Source organism: Suricata suricatta, chromosome 13, assembly GCF_006229205.1.
Source record: "Suricata suricatta isolate VVHF042 chromosome 13, meerkat_22Aug2017_6uvM2_HiC, whole genome shotgun sequence".
NCBI classification, from domain to species: Eukaryota; Metazoa; Chordata; class Mammalia; order Carnivora; family Herpestidae; genus Suricata; species Suricata suricatta.
Genome location: NC_043712.1, coordinates 6750743 through 6771250, shown reverse-complemented (window position 1 = coordinate 6771250; position 20508 = coordinate 6750743). Strand labels below are relative to the sequence as shown.

Sequence of the window (20508 nt, the reverse complement as noted above, 5' to 3'; positions counted from 1 at the left end):
AGCCGGCGGGCTGGCGAGGCGCAGGGCTGAACCCGAGCGGGCGCCTCTGGCGGCTCGGGGCCGGGGCGGGCTTTTAGTGGGCCGCTCCAACAATACGGGCCTGGCGCGGAGAAAGGGGCTCGGCTGCAATTGGTACTGGATTTGAATAACGCCACGGGGCCATCAATGGTCATTGTGTCGGCGGGTAATGAATCTCCGCTGTCTCTCGGGCTGGCCAGGCAGCTGCAACCTGCGCTCAGGCAGCTCTTAAAGACATAGCGTGCCCCTCCCCAGGGGCGCCCCCCTCCCCTGCACCGGCCGGACCCCTCGTCCTCCCGCCCCCACTCTGTGTCCTAGACTCCCAGTGCCCCGCCTGCTCCCTCGGCTGAACCCTTCGCCCATCGCCCCCTCCCTCGTCCTGGGCCAGGCACCCGCATCTCGGGGCTGCACTCCCATGGACCTGACTCAGACCCCATGGCCTTGGCCGAGCTCCCCAGGAGGGCCTAGGGGACCCCAGAGGCTTTTCAGGCCCAACCCTGGCCTCCCCTTGGCAGCTAAACCTGAGGCCTCTGGAGCCCTCCTTCTTTCAGCTGCTGCCCCACCGACTTCTAGCTGGAGGGTGAAGGGGAACAGTCTGGAGGTCAGAGGGTCACCCCCATAAAAGGCTCTGCCGAAGGATAAGGGAGGAGGGCATGCAGTCCCAGCCCCCAGGCTGAAGATGCCACCTCCAAAGACCACACCCCCAGTGGGGATCTGGGGACTGCCCTCTCCTCAGACCAAGGACAAGGGCTTGATTCCCAGGATACCTCCTGCAGGCTCCTGGATACCTCAGTCTGGCAGGGGGATTGGGGGGGAGCAGGGGGAGGGCGAGAGGGGCGTGGATGCTATTAATGCTTGTCTTGTCATATCTCTTCACCAGACAGCCCACCGGTTCAGGAGGGCTGGGGCTCTGTCTAGGTCTGATGTGCCCCCCACCCCCAGCCCAGCTAGGTCTGGCGCAGAGAAGGTTCTCAGTCAGCTGGGGGAATACACACCAGTTTCTCACCGACGAGCTCAGCCTGTCCTTCCCGGAGAATCTCACACCTGGGGGGATCGTGTGCCCGTTCCACCATACATCCTGCCCTCCTCCATCCACCCCAGTGTTCCGTTCCCCAGACACCCAGAGGACCCCTGCCTGCACCCCAAAATCCTTTCCTCTCCTCACAGTCGGTGGGCCACCTCGCCCCACGCCCCCACTGGATTGTGATTCTGTTTGTCTGTTCTTACTGGGACAAGGAGTGGGTCCTGCTAATCTTCATGCCTCTGGAGCCTCCTACGGTGCACCCCCCCCACCAACCGTCATTTGATGTCCATTCATATCAGTGGCTTAAACATGAGTCGTATAAACTTCTTGGCGTTTCTTACGAAAGTTGAAAAACTATGGCTTCTGGGGAGGATCACTTGAAGTCAGGGTTTCATAGAGAAGGAGCACTGCTGCCCAGCTCCTGGGAACGAGCCCCTCTGCTAATAACAATAATAATGGCCATAACAAAGCTCTCCGCGCCAAACACGAGACACCTTGCTGGTAGTAGTAGCCTGTGAACTTCTCATAGCCACCTGGAAAGTAGGTACTGTTAGCGGCCCCACTTCACAGATGAAGACACTGAGGGCGGCGCCCTGAAGTCCCTAGCACTTAGCTGGCAGGTGATGGAGCCAGAGCCAGAACCCAGGGCTGTGGAGCTCCATGCACAGCCGCTTCCAGCCTTGACTCAGCAGAGATCCCCGGGGGACTGACGGGCACGCACACGCAAAGCGCTGAGACCCAGGAGACACCCGTGTCTCCTGATAAATCCAGTCCTGACCCCAGCCCAGCCTGGCAGGGACACAACCTTGAGGGAGCTGGCCAGAGAGGTCTCTCCTGTAGCGGAGAACTCCCAGGCCTCGTCAGAAAGCCACATTCTGCAATCTAATCAGCGGTTTCCACCTCCAGGGTATGTCAGGGCTATTTAAAGCCTTCCGTCCTGGGCAGAGAAGGGTCAGTTGGCTTCATCCTCAGGGAAACTGAGGAGCCAAGAAGGGTCTTATCGCTAGTCATTGAAAAGATATTTCTGGAATGCCTACTGTGTGCTGGTCGGGGATTCAGCAGCGGCGGGCAGTGTCCCCAGAGGCAGAGCGGCAGGGGAGGAGACCCTAGTCCCTGGGGAGTGGGGAGTTAGGGGAAGGCGACAGGCCGCTGAGGCGAGCACTGTTCCAGGCAGACGGAACGGCATGGCCGAGGCTAACAAGCAAGGAGAGAAATCCGGCGAGGCTGGAGCGCGCAGAGAAACAGGAAGTGCCCCACGAAGCTGGGCTGACCCTGCGGGCCCTGTAGGACAGTGGGAGGATTTGTGACTTTATCCTAAACACAGTGGGGATCCTGGAAGGTCTGACAAGTTCAGATTTACATTTTTAAAGGTTTGCTGGGGCTGTTGTGTATAGATTGGGGGGTGGGGCTGGTGACAGGGCAAGCAGATTGGCTGGAGACCCCCTCAGCTACTACTGCTGGTTTGCAGGTGACAGCTGGTGGCGGCTAGGATTAGGGGATGGCCCAGCAGGGTCCCAAAGTGTGTTCCTGACTGGCAGGTGACCTCGGGCAGGTGACCCAGCGGTGAATAACATCTAGCAAGTATCTGAGGTAGACTCTGTGTCCGAAGCTGGTGGGAGGGCAAAGAGAAAGGTGAACCATCTACTGCTGCCTCTTTAGAAGGATTCGTCCACGAGTGTTGCACTTGATCTCGGCTCAATTCATTATATTATGGTTCTTGAGATCGAGCCCCACATGGGACTCCATGCAGTCAGCCCAGATCCTGCTTGGGATTCTCTCTCTCCTCTCTCTGCCCCTCCCCTGCTTGCTCTCGCTCTTTCTCTTAAAAAAAAAAAAACACCTAGCCATTGGACAAGTGGACAGACACACGAATAGCCAGCCAGCCCCTGTGAAAGGATCAGGGCCACAGGAAAACTCCTAAGCTAAAGTATTAGCCAAGTTCTTGGGGATTGTAGAAGACAAAGCAATTCATTCCTGCAAGGGGGAGGGGAAGAACTCTGCTAGAGAGAGCATTATCTTGGGCAAGGGAATTACAATAGATTGAACTCCAATTATCGCCTCTGTGAAATGGAGCCATTATGCCTGTCCAGCCTCCCTAGAGTCGGCTGTGGTGTTGGGAGGATCCTTGCATTTTCTTGCAGTAAGATTTTTATCCTTGCCAGGGCGGGGCCGCCTTGGTGGCTCAATGAGTTGAGCTTCTGACTCTTGATTTCAGCTCACATCATGATCTCACGGTTTGTGAGATCGAGCCTCACGTCTGCTTGGGATTCTCTCTTCCTGCCCCTCCCTGGCTCGCCTGCGCACACATATTCTGTCTCTCAAAATAAATAGATTTCAAAATAAACTACATTTTATCATTCCCTTCTAAACACACACACACACACACACACACACACACACACACACACGGAAACATGTTTGGGCTTCTGCGTGCATTCAACTGCTCCTAACCTTTATTCTGCCTGCTCCCTTATTAAGAGGAGCACTCAGAAGGTGACAAAGTTGTCCACACCGCTAAGTATGCATGCCCTACCTCCCAAGACTATCATTTTACCAAACACTGTGCCCAGCACAAAGAACATGCTCAGTAAACGTCTGTTGAATGGATGACAGAATGAATGTTTTATTGGAGTGATAATTAAATGAATAGGTGGATTGACAGACAGATGAATAAAGAAACAGATGTTGGGACCCTTGGCCTATAGATGGAATGAGTAGATTGAGTGTATGAATGTAGCCAACCAGCTGAGGCTCTAGCTGCGGGCGGGCGACCTTGCTGCAGCGGGCTGGTGAATGCGGGCTGCAGCCAGGACTCCGGACTCTGCGTTTCAGGAGCGGGCCCAGGACCAAGCATGGCACACACGTGCCTAAGTGGGCAGCTGTGGTGCCGGGGCTGGCAGGCTGCACCTCTGCGCAGGATATTTCCAACCCCAGAGTCCTGTCCCCAGATCCTGCTATCCACCCTCGTTCCCTCGTTTCAGGGTGGGCCCAGGATGGAGGAAGGGGCCCTGCCATGGCTCAGCATGCCTCTCCAGGCCAGGCCTCGCCCGTACAGAGAGTTCTGGAAGAGCAGCCAGTGTTCTGGCATGATGCTGGCCAAGCAGCCTGCCTGCATAAATGAACTGACAACCTGACATTTACCCGTTCTCAGAAGATAACAAAACCAGGCCACTGTCCCCACCCAGAGGGGATCCTAAGAAGTCCTCCGCCTTGCATAGCATGTTTCAGTTTATAAAAGATGATGTTCCTGGCTGGCTCAGTTGGTAGACCATGTGACTCTTGATCTCAGGGTCATGAGTTCAAGTCCCACGTTGAGTGTAGAGTTTACTTGCTCTCTATCAGAGAGAGATAGGGGCGCTGGGTGGCTCAGTCGGTTGAGCGTCCGGCTTCAGCTCAGGTCATGATCTCACAGTTCGTGGGTTCAAGCCCTGCGTCGAGCTCTGTGCTGACAGCTCAGAGCATGGAGCCTGTCTTCAGATTCTGTGTCTCCCTCTCTCTCTGACCCTCCCCTGCTCATACTGTGAGCTCACATTCTCTCTCTCTCTCGAAAATAAATAAAACATTAAAAAAAAAAAAACAGAGAGAGAGAGAGAGAGGGACTTCCTCACCAGGAGATGACAGGGCAGAGAAATGTTCCAAACGAGAGCTGTCTCCACCCGCCTTACCCCGGCATGCCATGCTCTTGGCTCCCTCACACAGGCCACTCCGAAATCCTCTTCCTTCACCGCTGGAATGTGAGTCCTCTCCAGGGATCATGTCCTGTTCATTGCTATATCCCTGTCACCTAGAACAATGCTGGAGTCTTAGAAGGTGCTAGATTTTATTAAATACCTGGGTGAAGGGATAAACAGATGGGTACATGGATTGTTGTAATCCACTTAACAGCCCTCATATATATAGATGTGATATAGATGCATACATATATAGAGATATGTATTTTTCCTAGGTTTATTTATTTATCCAGAGAGAGAGAAAGAGAGAATCCCAAGCAGGCTCAGCGCTGTCAGTACAGAGCCCGACATGGGGCTCAATCTCACAGACTATGAGATCATGACCTGAGCCAAAACCAAGAGTTGGACACTTAACCAAATGAGCCACCCAGGTGCCTCCTTTTTAAATTTATTTGTTAAATGGGACACCTGGGTGGCTCAATCGGTTAAGCATCCGACTTGGGCTCAGGTCATGATCTCATGGTTCCTGGGTTTGAGCCTCCGTCGGGCTCTGTGCTGACAGCTTAGAGCCTGGATCCTGTCTTCAGATTCTGTGTCTCCCTCTGTCTCTGACCCTCCCCTGCTCATGCTGTCTCTCAAAAATAAATAAAACATTAAATTTCTTTTTCAAGTTTATTTATTTTGAGAGAGAGACAAAGCCCAAGTGCAAGAGGGGGAGGGGCAGAGAGAGAGAGAGGGAGAGAGAATCCCTAGCAGGCTCAGCACTGTCAGTGTGGAGCCCAACGTGGGCCTTGAATGGTAAGATCATGACCTGAGCTGAAATCCAGAGTCGGATGCTTAACCTGACGATTGAGCCACACAGGCATCCCATCGGCCACCATATAGTCAGCACTGGTGCTGGGCTAAGCACTTTCATGGTCACTACAGCTTTGAGAAAAATGCCATCATGTGGCCCCATTTTACAAATCAGAAACCTGGGGCCCAGAGACAGGAAGCTACTTCCCCCAGGTACAGAGCTACTGAATGACAGAGCCAGATTTTAGACCCAAGTCTGTCTAACAGCAAAGCCCACGGTGTTGACCATGCTGCCAGGACATGCCGCCAGGATACCTGATCCTCTGTTACCCCAGTACCCGGTGAGGATGGAGCCCCTGGAAGTTAAGCGTTCAGACTGAGACATATTGTCTGATTCCATTTATATTTTTTTAATGTTTATTTATTTTTGAGAGAGAGAGACTGAGAGTGAGCAGGGGAGGGGCAGAGAGAGAGGGAGACACAGAACCCGACGCAGGCTCCAGGCTTTGAGCTGTCCACACAGAGCCCCATGTGGGGCTCAAACCCATGAACCACGAGATTATGACCTGAACTGAAGTCGGACGCTTAACCCACCAAGCCACCCAGGCGCCCCTGATTTCCTTTACAGAAAAATCCAGAATAGGCAAATCTATAGAGACAGAAAGCAGATTAGTGGATACCTAGGACTGGAGGGAGGGGGAATTGGGAGAGAAGGGGTCCTTGGGGGGGGTGATGAAATGTTCAAAATTGTCGTGATGACAACGCCTGTGAACATACTAAAAACCATTCAATTGTACATTTAATTTTTAAATCTTGTTAGAGTTTATTTATTTTGAGAGAAGGAGAGAGCGAGAGAGCACCAGTCGGGGAGAGGCAAAAAGAGAGGAGGACAGAGGATCCGAAGTAGGCTCTGTGCTGACAGCAGAGAGCCCAATGCGGGGCCCAAACTCACAAACCGAGCCTGAGATTCGTGACCTGAGCCGAAGTCGGCTGCTTAACTGACTGAGCCTCATGATGCCCCTACACTGTCCATTGTAAATGGGCGTGTGTAATTCCCTCTCAGTAAATCTGCGGAGGAGGGGGAAGGGCAAAATGGGTGAAGGGAGGTGGGAGGTACGGGCTTCCAGTTATGAATGAGTAAGTCACAGGAATAAAAGGCACAACACAGGGAAGATGGCCGATGACACTGCAATAGTGCGGTTGTGTGTGCCAGAGGGTGGCTGCGCTTCTGCTGGGACAGTGACTCTCCAGACACTGAGTCCCTGTGTGGACACCTGACACCAACATCACAATGCGTAACTACACTCGAATAAAAAATCTTTTTTCAGCAAAAAGAGCTGCAGGAGGTGCCTGGCTGGCTCAGTTGGTTGAACATGCAACTCTTCATCTAGGGGTCATGAGTTCAAGCCCCACGCTGGGGCTTAAAAAAATAAAATAAAGGGGCTCTTGGGTGACTCAGTCGGTTAAGCGTCTGACTCTTGATTTCAGCTAAGGTCATGATCTCAGGGTTCATGAGTCAGAGCCCCGCGTCAGGATCTGGGCTGACAGTGTGAAGCTTGCCTGGAATTCTCTTTGTCTCTCTCTCTGTCCCTCCCCCACTTACATTCTCTCTCTCAAAATAAAGACATAAGCTTTTTAAAAATGTGTAACTTAGGGGCGCCTGGGTGGCTCAGTCGGTTAAGCCTCCGGCTTCGGCTCAGGTCAGATCTCACGTTCTTGGGTTCGAGCCCTGCATCAGGCTCTGTGCTGACAGCTAGCTCAGAGCCTGGAGCCTGCTTCAGATTCTGTGTCTCCTTCTCTCTCTGCCCCTCCCCCTCTCATGCTCTGTCTCTCTCTGTATCAAAAATAAATTTTAAAAAAATAAAATAAAAAATAAAAATAAAAATGTGTGAGGCTGGGGTGGAAGTGAAGGATGCAGGTGTTTTGCCACTCAGAGCTGGGGAAGCGTCCAAGGACATCAGAATGGCAACATACACACATGGTCAGCCCAGTCTTTCTCTAGGAGGTGAAAAATTAAGAAGACCCATGGTCATCGAAATCATAGAAAAAAAAATTGAGTATCTTAAAAAAGAAAAGACTTTAAATGTATATGGCACAGTGTTCTTTGGGACAGCAGCTGGTTTCTCTGGAATGTTGGCAAACTTCATTTTCAGACACCGCTTCAAGGTTAAACATGATGCTTTGAAGACCTATGCATCCGTGACTACACTTCCGTTTTGGTCTACTATAGTCGCTTATAAGTTCCTTGTAACAGATGCTTTGTATTTGGGCAATATAAGGCAGGAAAATTGTGTTCTGAGAAGTTCACTGATTGGCATAGTATGTGATGTTTTATATCCCACTGCTTTGGCTTTTTCTAAAACTGGACGCCTGGCAGTCAAGTATCATACTGTTCCGTTGCCACCAAAAGGAAGGGTTTTACTTTACTGGCTCCTGCTTTGTCAGACAGAAGTAAAAGCAATGATGATTCCTCTAGTCTTTCAGACCGTCTTTGGAATATTTAATGGTCTACGGCATTATGCAATATTTGAAAGTACACGTGTACGTGATGATTAATCAAAGAGTGAGTGGATAGTAAACCAGCAGAATGGGTTGTTTTGTTCTGTTTTGTTTTGTTTTGTTTTTTTAATGATGAGGACTCAGAAGTTAAAAGTAACTCCAGACAGTTTATTTCTATGCCTCCTGCTTGGTCTATAGCAAGTACTCAATAAATATTCAGTAATTCACTAAAACAAATAAATAAATAAAAATAAAAATGTGTAACTTAGGGGCGCCTGGGGGGCTCAGTCAGTTAAGCGTCCGGCTTCAGCTCAGGTCATCATCTCACAGTTCCTGAGTTCAAGCCCCACATTGGGCTCTGTGCTGACAGCTCAGAGCCTGGAGCCTGCTTAAGATTCTGTGTCTCCCTCTCTCTCTGCCCCTCCCCTGCTCACACTTTCTCTCTCTCAAAATTAAATAAAATGTTTAAAAAAATTTTAATGTGTAATTTAAAAAGAATAATAATAAATTAGTTAAAAAAGAGTTGGGGGTGAAGTTCTCACCTGCCATTTACCTAAAAGTGCTTGGCAAGTCAATTCCTGTCTCTGAGCATCAGTTTCCTAACCAGTAAAAATGTGAAACATAAATGTCTCTTGGTGTTGATGTGAGCATTAAATGAGATAGTAATACATGTTGGTATCCCCATTTTATCGAGGAGGAAACTCAGGCCCAGAGAAGGGAAGTGACTTGGCCTCTATGTAGAGCTGGTGGGTGCCAGGTGAGGGCTTGCCCGGGCCCCTTGGCATACTTCTTTTAGCATTCATATAGACAGGATCTGAGTCTGTGCACCCACCCACCCCCATCACTGTCCCCACCCACGTCCATCCTCACTTTCTCTGGGCTCTGAGTCTCCCCACTGCCCAAGCCCAGAGCGCACCAAGGTAGTGAGGTCCCCCTAGAGCACGGGACGCCCTCTCCCCAGCCCCCACCCTGCTCCCCTCCTGGGGCCATGATCCTGTCTTGCTTTTGCTTGTAATAAAGAAAATATCTCAGCTACCCTTCCACGGTTGCTTGGCAACCCCAAAGGGGGGTGGGGGGAGCCCAGGGGAGGAGGGAAGGGGGAGGACTCTGGAGCCAATCTGGAGACAAAGAGTAGGATTTCGGTGACATGGAGCCTGTTTTTAGTGCTAACCTGGCCTGGCCGGGGAGGCGGGCGGGGTGGCGGCTTCCTCCCACCCCAGCGGCTCACACCAATAAATATGCATTAGGGAAGTGGGCAGAGTTTTTCCCACAGACCTGAAAGGCCACAGCTGACCTTTCTACCCTCTTTATGTACCAACGTGACAGTCAGAGAGAGCAAAGAGCAAGACCCCCTGGGATGCCTCCCCCCTGGCCTTCTGACTTGGGGAAACTTTTCACCCTCCTCCTTCCCCTGGCCCCAGACCAGGTCACAGCCTGGTCCCAGGGGTTTCAGGTGGGAGGCTGGAGCTCCCAGCCTCGGGGTCGGCCTCAGGCCTTGTAGGCCTTGGTGGCACAGAGTCTGGCCTGGGGCTCTGGTTCAGCCTGGAAAGGCCTTTCCTGCCTCCTGGGCCAGTCTGCCTGTAGCTCCCCGTTTTGTGCCCCTCCCGCCCCACTTCTGCCGGCGGGGGGTGGGGGGGGGCTTCTCCATTGGGAGCCCTGTTCTTCTTTCTTCGACCAGTCCCTTCCACAGTGCTCTGTTCCTCTTCTTAGTGGTGGGCCCCCTCTTCCCCAGCCTCCCTGCTCCTACAGTGCCCTCCTTCAAGAACTAGGAAGCCGCTGCTTCCCTGAAGTGAAGTGGTATTTGGGGGGTGCAAAGGAAGGAGGGTGGGGGTGGTGATCTCTCTCCCTGGTGCCCTGGCTTGCTGGCCGCCGGCCGGGGGTGGAGAAAGTCTGCTCTGAATGGAGTCAGTGTAGGGACAAGAAAAGCAAACACCTCAGCCTGGGCCCTGCTGGCCCGTTTGGGGTGGGTTAGGATGGGGCAGGGGCCTGGGTTCATCTGAGCCTCTCCCAATCAGCCCTCCCCTGCTCCTGAGAGCCTATGGTGTCCTGGTCCCCTGGCCGCCAGCATCCAGAAAGGAAGTGGGTTTAGGGGCTATGGACAAGCCATCTAGTCGACACCTTCCTCCGAATCTTTCCCTGCCCCACTGCCCAGCCTCCAGCCAGTGCCCTTCCTGGCCCGCAGAAGCCAGGAAAATCTGCGTGGGGGCAGGGCAGTCTGGCACCTGAAGGCCTGCTTGACCAGCCCTTCTCAGCAGCAGGAACTGGGCGGGGAAGTCACCTTGTGCCAGAGACGGACCCACCAGTGCCGTCTGCCTCCCGGGCCGAGGGGACCCCAAGATGCTCTGCCCAGGTGAGTTCTCCTCTGGCCCCATGACCAGAAAGGGAGGGAGGGGGAGGCTAGGACCATCCCCCAGCCCCCAAGAATCTGTGACATTTTCCGCTAGGCTGTCTCCCCCTCTGTCTGTGGTGCGTGTGTCACTTGGGGGAGGGGAGCTGAAGGAAAGGATGGTTGAAGAGGCTGGAGGTGAAGTCTGAGGATGAGGAGAGGCAGGGGGGGCTGAAGTCCCGGGGAGCAGGACTCCTGGGCTCCAAGCCAACCTTTGGATTAGACTTGTGGAGTCACAGAGGCTCCTGTGATCGTCTCCTTTGAATGCTTAGGATTCTCAAAGACTCTGGAACGAGCTCAGAGAGGGCCAGCAACTCCTCCTGGGTGACACAGCCAAGTTGGCGGAGCTGGGACTCAAGAGAACAGGTCCCCCTTGCTTGCAGTGTCTAACCATAGTCCCTCGTGCTGTAATCCAAAACCAACTACTTCCTGGAAACCAAGGTCAACAGCTGACTGACTGCCACAGAGTCCTAGCAGTGCCCCCCTGGCTATGGGACTTGGCTGCCAGGATCTTGCAGGATAGACACAGCCAGCCCTCGCCGAGTCAGGCGCTGTTCTAAGGCCTTCTATGTGCCTCGATGAAAGGTCCCCACACTCCTACAAGGTGAGTTCACTTCTACAGGTTGGAAAACCAAGGACAGAATGTTGAAGCGACTTGTCCACGGACACGCGACCAGGAAAAATCAGAGTTGGGATCGGAACCCATAACCTGGCTCCAGAGCCAGGGGCCCTTAAATATTCTCTCCTGCTTCTAATTCCTAGGAGGTCTCCACTAGAGGTCATTTCGTCCAGGTTGCCCAGGCCAACCTCTGTTCACAGACAAGAATCAATCTCGTTTTTTTTAAAAGCACCTGCTCCAAGGGTGGGATTCCCCCTGGGGGTAATCAGACATTTATTTATTCATAGCCTTCTGGCCGAGGAGGAGAGGCCCTCCCACCCAGAACTCCCCAGGGTCCAGCTGCCTCATTGCCTCTCTCCTTCCCACTGCAGTGTAATCAGAAGTGAGCCAGCCCTGCCTGGGCTCTCGGCTCCACAGACTCCATGCTGTGTGGCCCTGGACAAGTACCTCAGCCTCTCTGAGCATCAGCTCTCTGCTGTAAACCGGAGTTAATGATGCACCTGTCTTGTGAGGTTGCTGAGTATCAAGTAATCAAAGGGGATGAAAAGACTGTTTTTAGGGGTCTTTTCTATCCTCTGTCACTGACAGTTTCAGATTCTCTGAAAGTCTAGAACCCCAGAAAACAAACACAAGCAGGAAGCAGCCTTCTCTCCTGAATGTGAAACCAGGTCTTGGTGTTGCTTCTGCACCTGCCACTTGCCATCGATAATTGTCCTTTTCTTTTGGAAGAGCAGGAGAGAGAGGATGACATGGAGTGGTCTCTGTCATTAAAAAAAAAAATCATATATATATATGTGAAATATATGAAATCCAGAAAGGAGTTAGTGACCACAGCGCCTGGCACCTACTGTGAAGTGCCCGGAATAAAGGGGTGAATACTTTTCACCCTCACCGCCATCATCATGGAAATCCGTCTGCTCGCAAGATCAGACCCTCATGCTTTGGGCCTTATAGTTTAGCCTCCTCATTACAGATGGGGAAACTGAGGCCCAGGCTGGGGAAGGACTTGCCGAGGGTCAGAGGGTCACCCCGCAAATTGGTGGCAGAACAGGAAGAAGCTCCCAGACCCCCGGATCCACAGTGGAATCCCCATCACTTCTCCTTTGCTCCCTCCCCAGCTCAGCCCGGGGCCCAGCACCCTGGCACCCAGTCCGGCCCAGGCAGAGCCCAGCAGAGAAGTAGCCGTGCTTAGAGGAGTAGGCGCAGAAGCCCGGCGTTCTCAGCCCTGGCTCTTTGTCTGCTGCTTTGTGATGGTAAGTGCTCCCCCTAAATCAGTTCTGTGACACTGTTATTGTTGCCCAGGGCGCAAAGAGTCTAAACTTTTCCCCTGAGGTCAAGAATGTGGCCGGTCCCCAAGCCGCCAGGAGCAGGGGCCTGGGTGGCTGGGGGTGGGGCTGGGGCCTCACCCCGAGCTGGGGCGAGATGTGGAGGGGAGGGGGTCAGCAGGAACAAAACGCTTTGAAATGCCTCCTCTCCATCACTGCCAACATTGTCCGCTGCCCGCGGGGGGCCTGGCACCGCCTCGCCGGCCCCCAGCCCTGGCTCCGGCCCCCAGCCCTGGCCAGGCCCGGCCCGGCATCTGAAAATGGACAGAAGGCTATTGTCCCTCTTCGAGGTCCTTTGTCTGCCCCAGTTCCAGATGTCTAGGCTGGGACCAGGGAGCTGACCCATGGTGGGCAGGGGGGAGAGGACAAAGGGGGAGAGCACGGGTCACTGCGTCCTGAGGGGTCGTTCCCAGACCCTGAGATCCCACCCAGTCATGGCCCAGTCACCTTCTGGGCTGTCTCAGTCCTGGGGTTGTCCCTGTTCCCTTGTCCCTTCTCCCCCTCCCGCCGGACCAGGTTCGGGCCACAGGAGGGAAGGCCACAGGGGTGCAGGGGTTAAGCGCAGGAGGCCCACGGCTCTACCCCAGTCATTGTGATCTTGGGCAAGTTGTATCTCTCTCGCAGCCTGCGGTCTCCACGGAGGTTCCACAGACCACAGTCCAGAGCCTTCTTATGTGCCAGCTCCCTGCTGGGGGTGGGGGTGCGCAGTGCTAGGTGGGCCACTTGGACCCTTCCAGATTGCGGTTAGTAGTCACAACAGTAAGCGGTGTTATTTCCCACCCCTCTCTGTGTTGGTTGCTAACCAGCTCACCCGCACTATCACCATCCTCTGCACGACAAAATCAAAGACGCAGAATATTGTTCTCCCGTCCATTTTCCAGCTTTGGACAGTTTGCACTGAGATGTAAAGTCACTTGCCCAAAACCAGGCTGCCAGGAACAGCAAAGCCGGGATTCTAGCCCAGGCTGACCCCGCAGCCACCCAGAGGAATGATCTGCTAATAAATACTTGGGAGGTATTGAGCACAGAGCCTGGCATGGCTCCGGGAGCTGGTGTTGACTCTGCCCATCAGTGATCCCATTTCACAGATGGTGCTACTGATACTCAGACCACCAGGAAAAGAAAGTGGGGGGTGGGGGGGGGCGAGCAAGAAGCTCAGGGAAACTTATATAGGAATAGCAACAGCGATTCCAGAACCTCCAGGGCTGGCCAGAGAGCAGCAGATTGGCCAGTTTCTTTCAAAAGAAAATTCTTTTTTTTAACATTTATTCATTTTTGAGAGACAGAGAGAGAGAGACAGCACAAATGGGGGAGGGGCAGGGAGAGAGAATCCGAGGCAGGTTCCAGGCTCTGAGCTGTCAGCTCAGAGTCCGGGGCTTAGGCTCACAAACTGTGAGATCATGACCTAAGCCGAAGCCGGTCGCCTAACTGACTGAGCTACCGAGGCGCCCGAGACAGCCCAGTTTCAAACCTCAATTCTGCTTGGTCTTGGGCAAGCAACTTAGACTTGCCATGCCTCAGTTTCCTCATCTGTCAAAGGAAAACATTCCCGACTTCACAGGAATGTGGTGAAAATTAAATTAGATAATACATTTAAAGCACTAACACAGTACCTGGCACACAGCAGTTAATGATAGCTATTATTATTATTATTATTACTATTATTATCGTGAACTGGGCTAACATTTGTCTCTTTGAAACTTCCTCTCACCTGGGGTCACCTGAGGACAAGGCTCCACTGAGGGGAGGGGACGTCAGGTTAGCGGCTGTTGAAGCGGAGGGAGGGGATAGCAATGCTTGGTCTTCCTGGGGGTCCCTGGAAATCTGGCAACAGGCTACTCCCACGGGGTGGGGGGCTGGGGTCCCGGATGTGGAAAGCAGCTGGCTGGGCCCAGAGGAGTTAACAGCTCCCAGGCCCTGGCCCAGCGGGGCTGCCACGCTGCAGTCCCAGCCACGGCAAGGATTTTCACTTTCGCGGAGGAGCCAGGGCCGCTTCCTGATGGGCAAAACAGCTGGCTGCCCCGGGAAAACAGCTGGCCTAGCCCCAGCTTCCTGAGGACAGAGCCTCAGAGGAGGATAGCTCCCCATTTGGGGTCCTGGAAGATGAGGGCATGGCCAAGAGGGAGAGGGTGGTCCTCTGGAGTGGGTGTGGGCGTTGGGTGGGACCCCTGGAGATGAGAGGGTGTGGGCGGACTCCTGGAGCTGAGGCCAAGGTATGCTAGGTCTAAGCAGAATGGGCAGAGTGACTCCAGCTGGTCCAGGGGGTCTCAGGCTCCCCTCGAAGCGGAAAGATGAGGGCCAGGGGAGCCGATGGGGGTCGAGCCTGCGCTCAGCCCTGGGTCCTCTTGGAACAGGGCTTGGAACCGGAGCTAGGAAGGAGCACAGGCGGGTCTTCTGGACTCCTGTCTACCGAGCTGCAGCCAGGACCAGAAGCAGGGCATGGGCCCTCCTCTGGCCAGGATGCTGGGCTCCTTTGGCCGCAATGCGGGACAGGGGCCCAGAGAGCCCCCAACCCAGGAGACTGAAGCTGGCAGCTGGTAAGAGCTCCGTCCAAGCAACCTCTCTGCTGTGGGCCCCTGTTCCTAGCTCGCTTGGCTGCTAGGCTGTGAGGATGCCCGACCTTGGGGCTCTGTCTGGGATCTGGGGTTCCTCCTGGCTGCCCCCACCCAATGGCAGGAAAGAAGCACCTGAGACCTCACATGAGGTTGGGAAGGGTAGGCAGAGGGTTAACGCGGGTATACCCAGAGTCCACTGGACCAGCGCCACCTGCCTGGGCTTCTGACTCCCAAGTCCACAGGCCAGACACCCCTAGTTTCTTTCTGATCAAGGGGGCTTCTCTAGCCCACCTTCCTAACCTGCAGGAAGAGGGGGTCGGCCCCTCCCTTGGGTGTGCCAGCCCCTCTCCCTGATGAAGGCCATCCTGCACAGCCTTTGCCAGCGGACAGGCCTTGGAGCAGAGGCTCCCAGCTGGGAAGAAGGCGCAGGGAAGGGGAACAATCCTTCCAAGGTCTCTAGCTCCCGAAGCCAGATGGAAGCCTAAGGCGCTGGCGCCGCCACCTGGCTCTGCCCAGAACCACAATGTCTGAGGGATGGGGGCGAAGACTGTGGGAGTCCGGGTGGGGTGGAGGTAGCCCAGAGCCCAGTTAGATGTTGGCTCGGGGCTGTCTGCACCTATTCAGCCAGAAGGGCCCAACCCATCGTTTTCTCCCAGGCATACAGTCTACACACCCCCGAGAACGAGGCCATAGACCCCGCAGAACAGCAGCTTCAAAATTTAGCCCCCGTCAGAACCACCTGGCAACCTCCACTCCCACAGTTCCTGACTCAGTAGGTGTGGGGGGGGGGGGCCTAGGAATTTGTGTTTCTAACCATTTCCGGGCGAGGCTGATGCTGGCTGGTCCGGGGACCAGGCTCCGACAACCACGGCCTCAGCACCTCTGTGACTTTGGCCCACTATTACCTCTATAGAGTATGTCCTATTCTTGTACTTTCGGGCAAATTTTTATTAGTGGAAGTACAAGTGCATGGTCAGCCCACCTCAGTCGGTGGCCCACCATACTTCTACTGAGAGCCCGGCCTGGTCCGGCTGGCCCTGCTCTGGGGCCGGGGATAAAATGGTAAATGAGGTGGACGTCCCTGCTTCAGAACTCACAGCCAGGCAGGCCTGGCTGTGACCTTCCCACCTGGGGTCTAAAAGGCAGCTCAAAAATAAGGTCCAGACCGACCTCGAGTCACACTCTACCAGCTTTTCTCAGGTCTCCCCGTTCGGTAACTAGCCCGCAGCCAGAGTCCTCGCTCCGTCTCCCACCTGCAGCCCCACAAGCCTGGGGGCTCAGCTTCCACACTACGTCTGTGCTCTGCGCGCAGTCCTCTCTCCCTGCGTGCCAGCTCCTGTTTCCATCCCCGCCCCCGTGGCCCACCCCCTGCATGGCAGCCAGAGCGGTCTTTTTAAGACATTAGCACATCACTTCTCTGCTTACCCTCTCTGGTGTCCTCTTTTTTTTTTTTTTTTTAACGTTTACTTATTTTTGAGAGAGAGAGTGAGTGCATGTGCAGGAGCAGGGGAGGAGCAGAGAGAGAGGGAGACACAGAATCTGAAGCAGGCTTCAGGCTCCGAGCTGTCAGTGTGGGGCTTGAACTCACAAGCCGTGAGATCATGACCTGAGCCGAAGTTGGATGTTTAACTGACTGAGCCCCCCAGCACACCTCCACTGTTTTTCTACTTATTTTTTTTTATTTAATTTTGAGAGAGACAGAGAGAGAGACAGTGAGAGCAGTGGAGAGTCATAGAGAGAGAGAGAGAGAGAGAGAGACACAGAATCTGAAGCAGGCTCCAGGCTCTGAGCTAGCTGTCAGCACAGAGCCCGATGCAGGGCTCGAACCTACAAACGTGAGATCATGACCTGAGCCGAAGTCGGCCGCTCAACCGACTGAGTCACCCAGGCGCCCCCTGTCTTTCTACTTAAAACACATCCAAAATCTTCTTGCAGGGGCGCCTGGGGGAATCAGTCAGTTAAACATCTGACTTCAGCTCAGAGCATCATCTCACAGTCCGTGGGTTCGAGCCCCGCCTCCGGCTCTGTGCTGACAACTCAGAGTCTGGAGCCTGCTTCTGATTCTGTGACTCCCTCTCTCTGCTCCTCCCCAGCTCACTCTCTGTCTCTCTCAAAATAAAATAAAGACTTAAAAAAATGTTTAATTAAAAAAATCAAAATCCTCTTGCAGCTTTAAGTTCCTAGGTGGTCCTTACCTCTTCCCATACTTCCCTGCTCACTCCGCTCCAACCACTGGCCTCCCTGCTTGTCCCCTGCGTAGGACAGGCCCAACCTGTCCCCTCCAGGTGAAACACTCTTCCCCTAGAGCTGCCCTTGGCAGGCTCCCCCTGTGCCCTGAAATAACCTCAGTGTTGCCTCCCACCCCCGGCTACACTGGTTTTATTTCGTTCGTAGCATTACTATTCTTTGAAACTATCTATTCGTTTATCATTTTGCTTGTTTCCCGTCTGTGCCCTCACCAGGGTGCGAGCACCCTAGAAACAGAGATTGTCTTACGTACCCCCAAACCTATACTTCTACCTGCACATAGTATCTGCTCCATAAATACTCGCTGAATGAACGGGATTATTTAGGATGCCACGTCAGGGTAAGTCCCCCAGACATGAGGTGGGGAAGGCTTTCAGGAGGAAGTTAGTTTAGGCTGAGACTGGAGGGCCTATAGGAGTTCAGGCAGAGGAGGGGAAAAAAAAAAGAGGACACGGGACAGTCGTAAAGCATGGAGTGTTCAGGAAAGATGTACATAGTCCAAATTTGCTGGAGCAGGTGATTATGGGAGAGGAGAGGTCAGAGGAGGGTTACACAGGCCGTGCAGGGTCTCACTGCTCCGGGAGGGGTTGAGCCCTATACTGAGGGCAATGCGCAGTCCCCGAAGGGTGTTAACCCCGGAAATTTAGAAAGAGTGGCTGAGGGCAGAACGGTTTCTAGGGAGACAGTATAGGGGCAGGTCTCTGGGAGATGCTGTGGGCCAGGTGAGCGGTGCTGGCGCTGGAAGGAGGTGGCACGTGCTGGGGATATTGAGGAGATGGGTTTGCCAGGACGAGGTGAGGGAGGAGGTTGAAAGAGGGACCCGTCATCAGTGACACCCAGCTCTCCAGCTTGAGGGGACCAGGTGGCAGAGGTGCCATTCTCCAGATGGGGGAGGTCACCGGAGAGGGAGCAGGTTGGGGGGAAAGGGTGGGGTTCTGTTTTGAGCAGATGGAATCTTGGGACACCTGGCTGGCTCAGTCGGCAGAGCATGTGACTCTTGACCTCAGGGCTCAGGGTTGTGAGGTTGAGTCCCACCCCTGGGTGTAGAGTTTAATTTAACACACACACACACACACACACACACACACACACACACACAATCTGGGTCCAAATGGGTAGTGGAGACACAGGTGGATTTTCCAGAAAGACAGAGTGGCCCACATGGTCAGCTGCTGAAGAGAACCCTCTTCTTGGTGGAGGAGGTAATACCCTCTGTGGGGAGTGGCCAGGAGGACTCTGGTCTTGGCAGGAGCAGTCTGGCTGAGTGGAGATGAGGAAGACTTGGAGCAAAGCACAGATCCTAGTTCAGAGGTTTGGAGGGAGACAGAGACAGAGAGACAGAGAGAGAGAAGGCTGCAGCTGGGGGCCTGGCAAACAGCTTGGAGTTTTCCTTTTTTAAACTGGGGGAGATTCGAGTCCCTTGGAATGTCAAAGGATGCACCCAGAAGAGAGGAAGGCTGATGATTCCAGGAAGAGCAAGGGCGTTTGTAGCTTAGGAGCCGTTCCATCCTGAGTAGGGGGTGCCTCTCCCTCGGTGCCAGGCAGTGAGAGCAGAGGCAGGCTTGGGGGCAGGGGGTGGTTTGGAGGCTGGAAATGAGAGCTCCCTGGGGAGGGTTTCTCTTTTTCTCCAAAAAGTAGCCGAGAGAGTCTCGCTGGAGCAGAGACTGCAGACATTGTGAAATGCCACTGAGGAGAGAGGGCAGGGGTGCTGGGAGGACCCACAGGCAAGGGAGTCCGTGACAGGTTGGGTCACTGGATGGACTGGAGAGAGAGGAAGGGGACAATGGGAGGGGTCAATGCATTCAGAGGAGGAGGAGGAGAAGCAGAAGGAGGAGGAGGAGGAGGAGGAGTTGAGGAGAGAGAAGAATTTGGAAACCCCAGTGACCAATAGGATGGGCAGAGGCTCTGGGGATGGCTCCAGGATGGGAGAGGTGGGGCACAGCTGCTTCGCTTTAGAAAGCGAGTCCCCATTCTGGGGCTGGGAGTGCCTTCTGGCCAGAGGCTACCATGCCAGGGAAGGGACTCTTCCATGGGGCCTCAGACCTTTCATCGCAGGTCCACTAGCTCCCTAGAAGCTTGGGAGCGGGGCTGCACACCGGGACACCTGAGTTCATGCCCCCACAGGCTGCCCCATCTTCAGGCAAGTCCTTTCCTTGCTGGTTCCCCACCTTCCCCCCTCAGCAGAGACAGTGTGTGCGGGCTTAGCCCTCCTCCCTGATCCTGGGAAGAGGCTGAAGGGAGACCCAAAGGGGCTGTAGGAAAGCAGGCCTTCACGGTGAGCGGGAGGTGAATGGAAGGGGAGCTTGGCTTCTTCTCCTGTCCTGTCTTTCAGCCCAGGCAGCAGCTCTTCCTGGGGCCAGGCTCCGAGCCTGGAGCGCATTCAGTCCCTCCAGGAATCCTCGCAAACCCACCCAGAGCAGGACCAGAGGCTCAGGGAAAGTGATCCTGAGCGAGCACGTGCCGCTGGGGCCTTCGGGCCCCTCCCTTTCCTGCCCTCTCCTAAGAGAAGCCGGAGCCCTCTTCCCATCTCAGCGGGGGCCTCAGGACCCCCCCCCCCCCCGACTCTGCCCCAGGGAAGGGTCTTCCTGCTTTGTACCTGGCTGGGTCACGCTGCGGGCTCTGTGATGCCCCCTGGGTCTACACTCAACCTGAGAGTGGGCTTTGCTCTCTTAAAGGGCCGGAGCAGCGTCGGCGCTGACGGCGGAGGCGAGGACGACGCCGCGTGGAAGACGTCGCGCTCGGGCCGCAGCTGGATGGCGCACCCAGGTCCCGGGGACCCCCGCCCCGCCCCCCAAGCCGGGAGTCGCCGCGCAGGTCTGCGAAGTTCCGTGTGGGCCCGCCAGAGGGCGCCCGGGGGCCGAGGAGGGGCGGGAACCCGGGAGCCCGGCGAGGGCCGCTGCTGGTCGGTCCCGCCCCGCGGGGCTGCGACTGCGGTCCTAGGGTCGGATGGGTGGCCACGGGATCCGGACTCAGGGGCTCAGTGGAGGCGGATTCCGGGGGCTGCACGCTCCGGGCTTCGGAGTGGAGCGTTCTCGGGCACCGGGGCGGCTCGGATGCCGTCCCCCGGGACCCTCTCCTCTGCCACCCTTCCCCCAGCCGGCGCCCAGCCGGGGGGGCGGGGGGGGGCGCTGCCCCTGGGTCGTGCGTGGGGCGGGTCCCCAGCCCCTGCCCTCCGCTTCCTCTGGCCGAGGGGACACTTGAGCATCGGCGCGTAGCGGGTGGGACGGGGAGCCCACTCTTTGGGGGTACGCCCCCCACCCCTTCTCCGGCCGCCTCGGCCCCGCCCTGGCCCTAGGCCCCGCCCCGGCCCGGTCGCCCCGCCCACTCCTCTCTGCCGGGCCAGAGCCCCCGGGGCCGCCGCCGCCGCCC

The 20508-nt window shown here is 55.2% G+C and overlaps 1 protein-coding gene, 1 non-coding gene and 1 pseudogene across 3 annotated transcripts; all 3 read left to right on the top strand.

The window, feature by feature from the left end:
- The first annotated feature begins 7354 nt into the window (after nt 1–7354).
- LOC115276559 lies at nt 7355–8240 on the top strand (annotated as a pseudogene).
- A 1654-nt stretch (nt 8241–9894) lies between these two features.
- LOC115276594 (translation initiation factor IF-2-like) lies at nt 9895–20455 on the top strand. Of its 2 annotated transcripts, XR_003902019.1 has the most exons (4): nt 9895–10357; nt 12131–12265; nt 14692–14874; nt 19815–20455. XR_003902019.1 is itself a non-coding variant. In XM_029920637.1 (3 exons), the coding sequence occupies exons 1-3, from the start codon at nt 10962–10964 to the stop codon at nt 20352–20354; spliced, it is 711 nt and encodes a 236-aa protein (XP_029776497.1). In that variant the 5' UTR covers nt 10554–10961; the 3' UTR covers nt 20355–20455. The 2 variants fall into 2 exon arrangements, 1 of the variants encoding a protein (XP_029776497.1); XM_029920637.1 differs by lacking the exons at nt 9895–10357; nt 14692–14874 and adding an exon at nt 10554–10997.
- Nucleotides 11558–11771, top strand: LOC115277209. The gene has a single exon (XR_003902300.1). It is a non-coding gene; the product is annotated as a small nucleolar RNA U3 (small nucleolar RNA).
- Nucleotides 20456–20508: the final 53 nt, after the last annotated feature.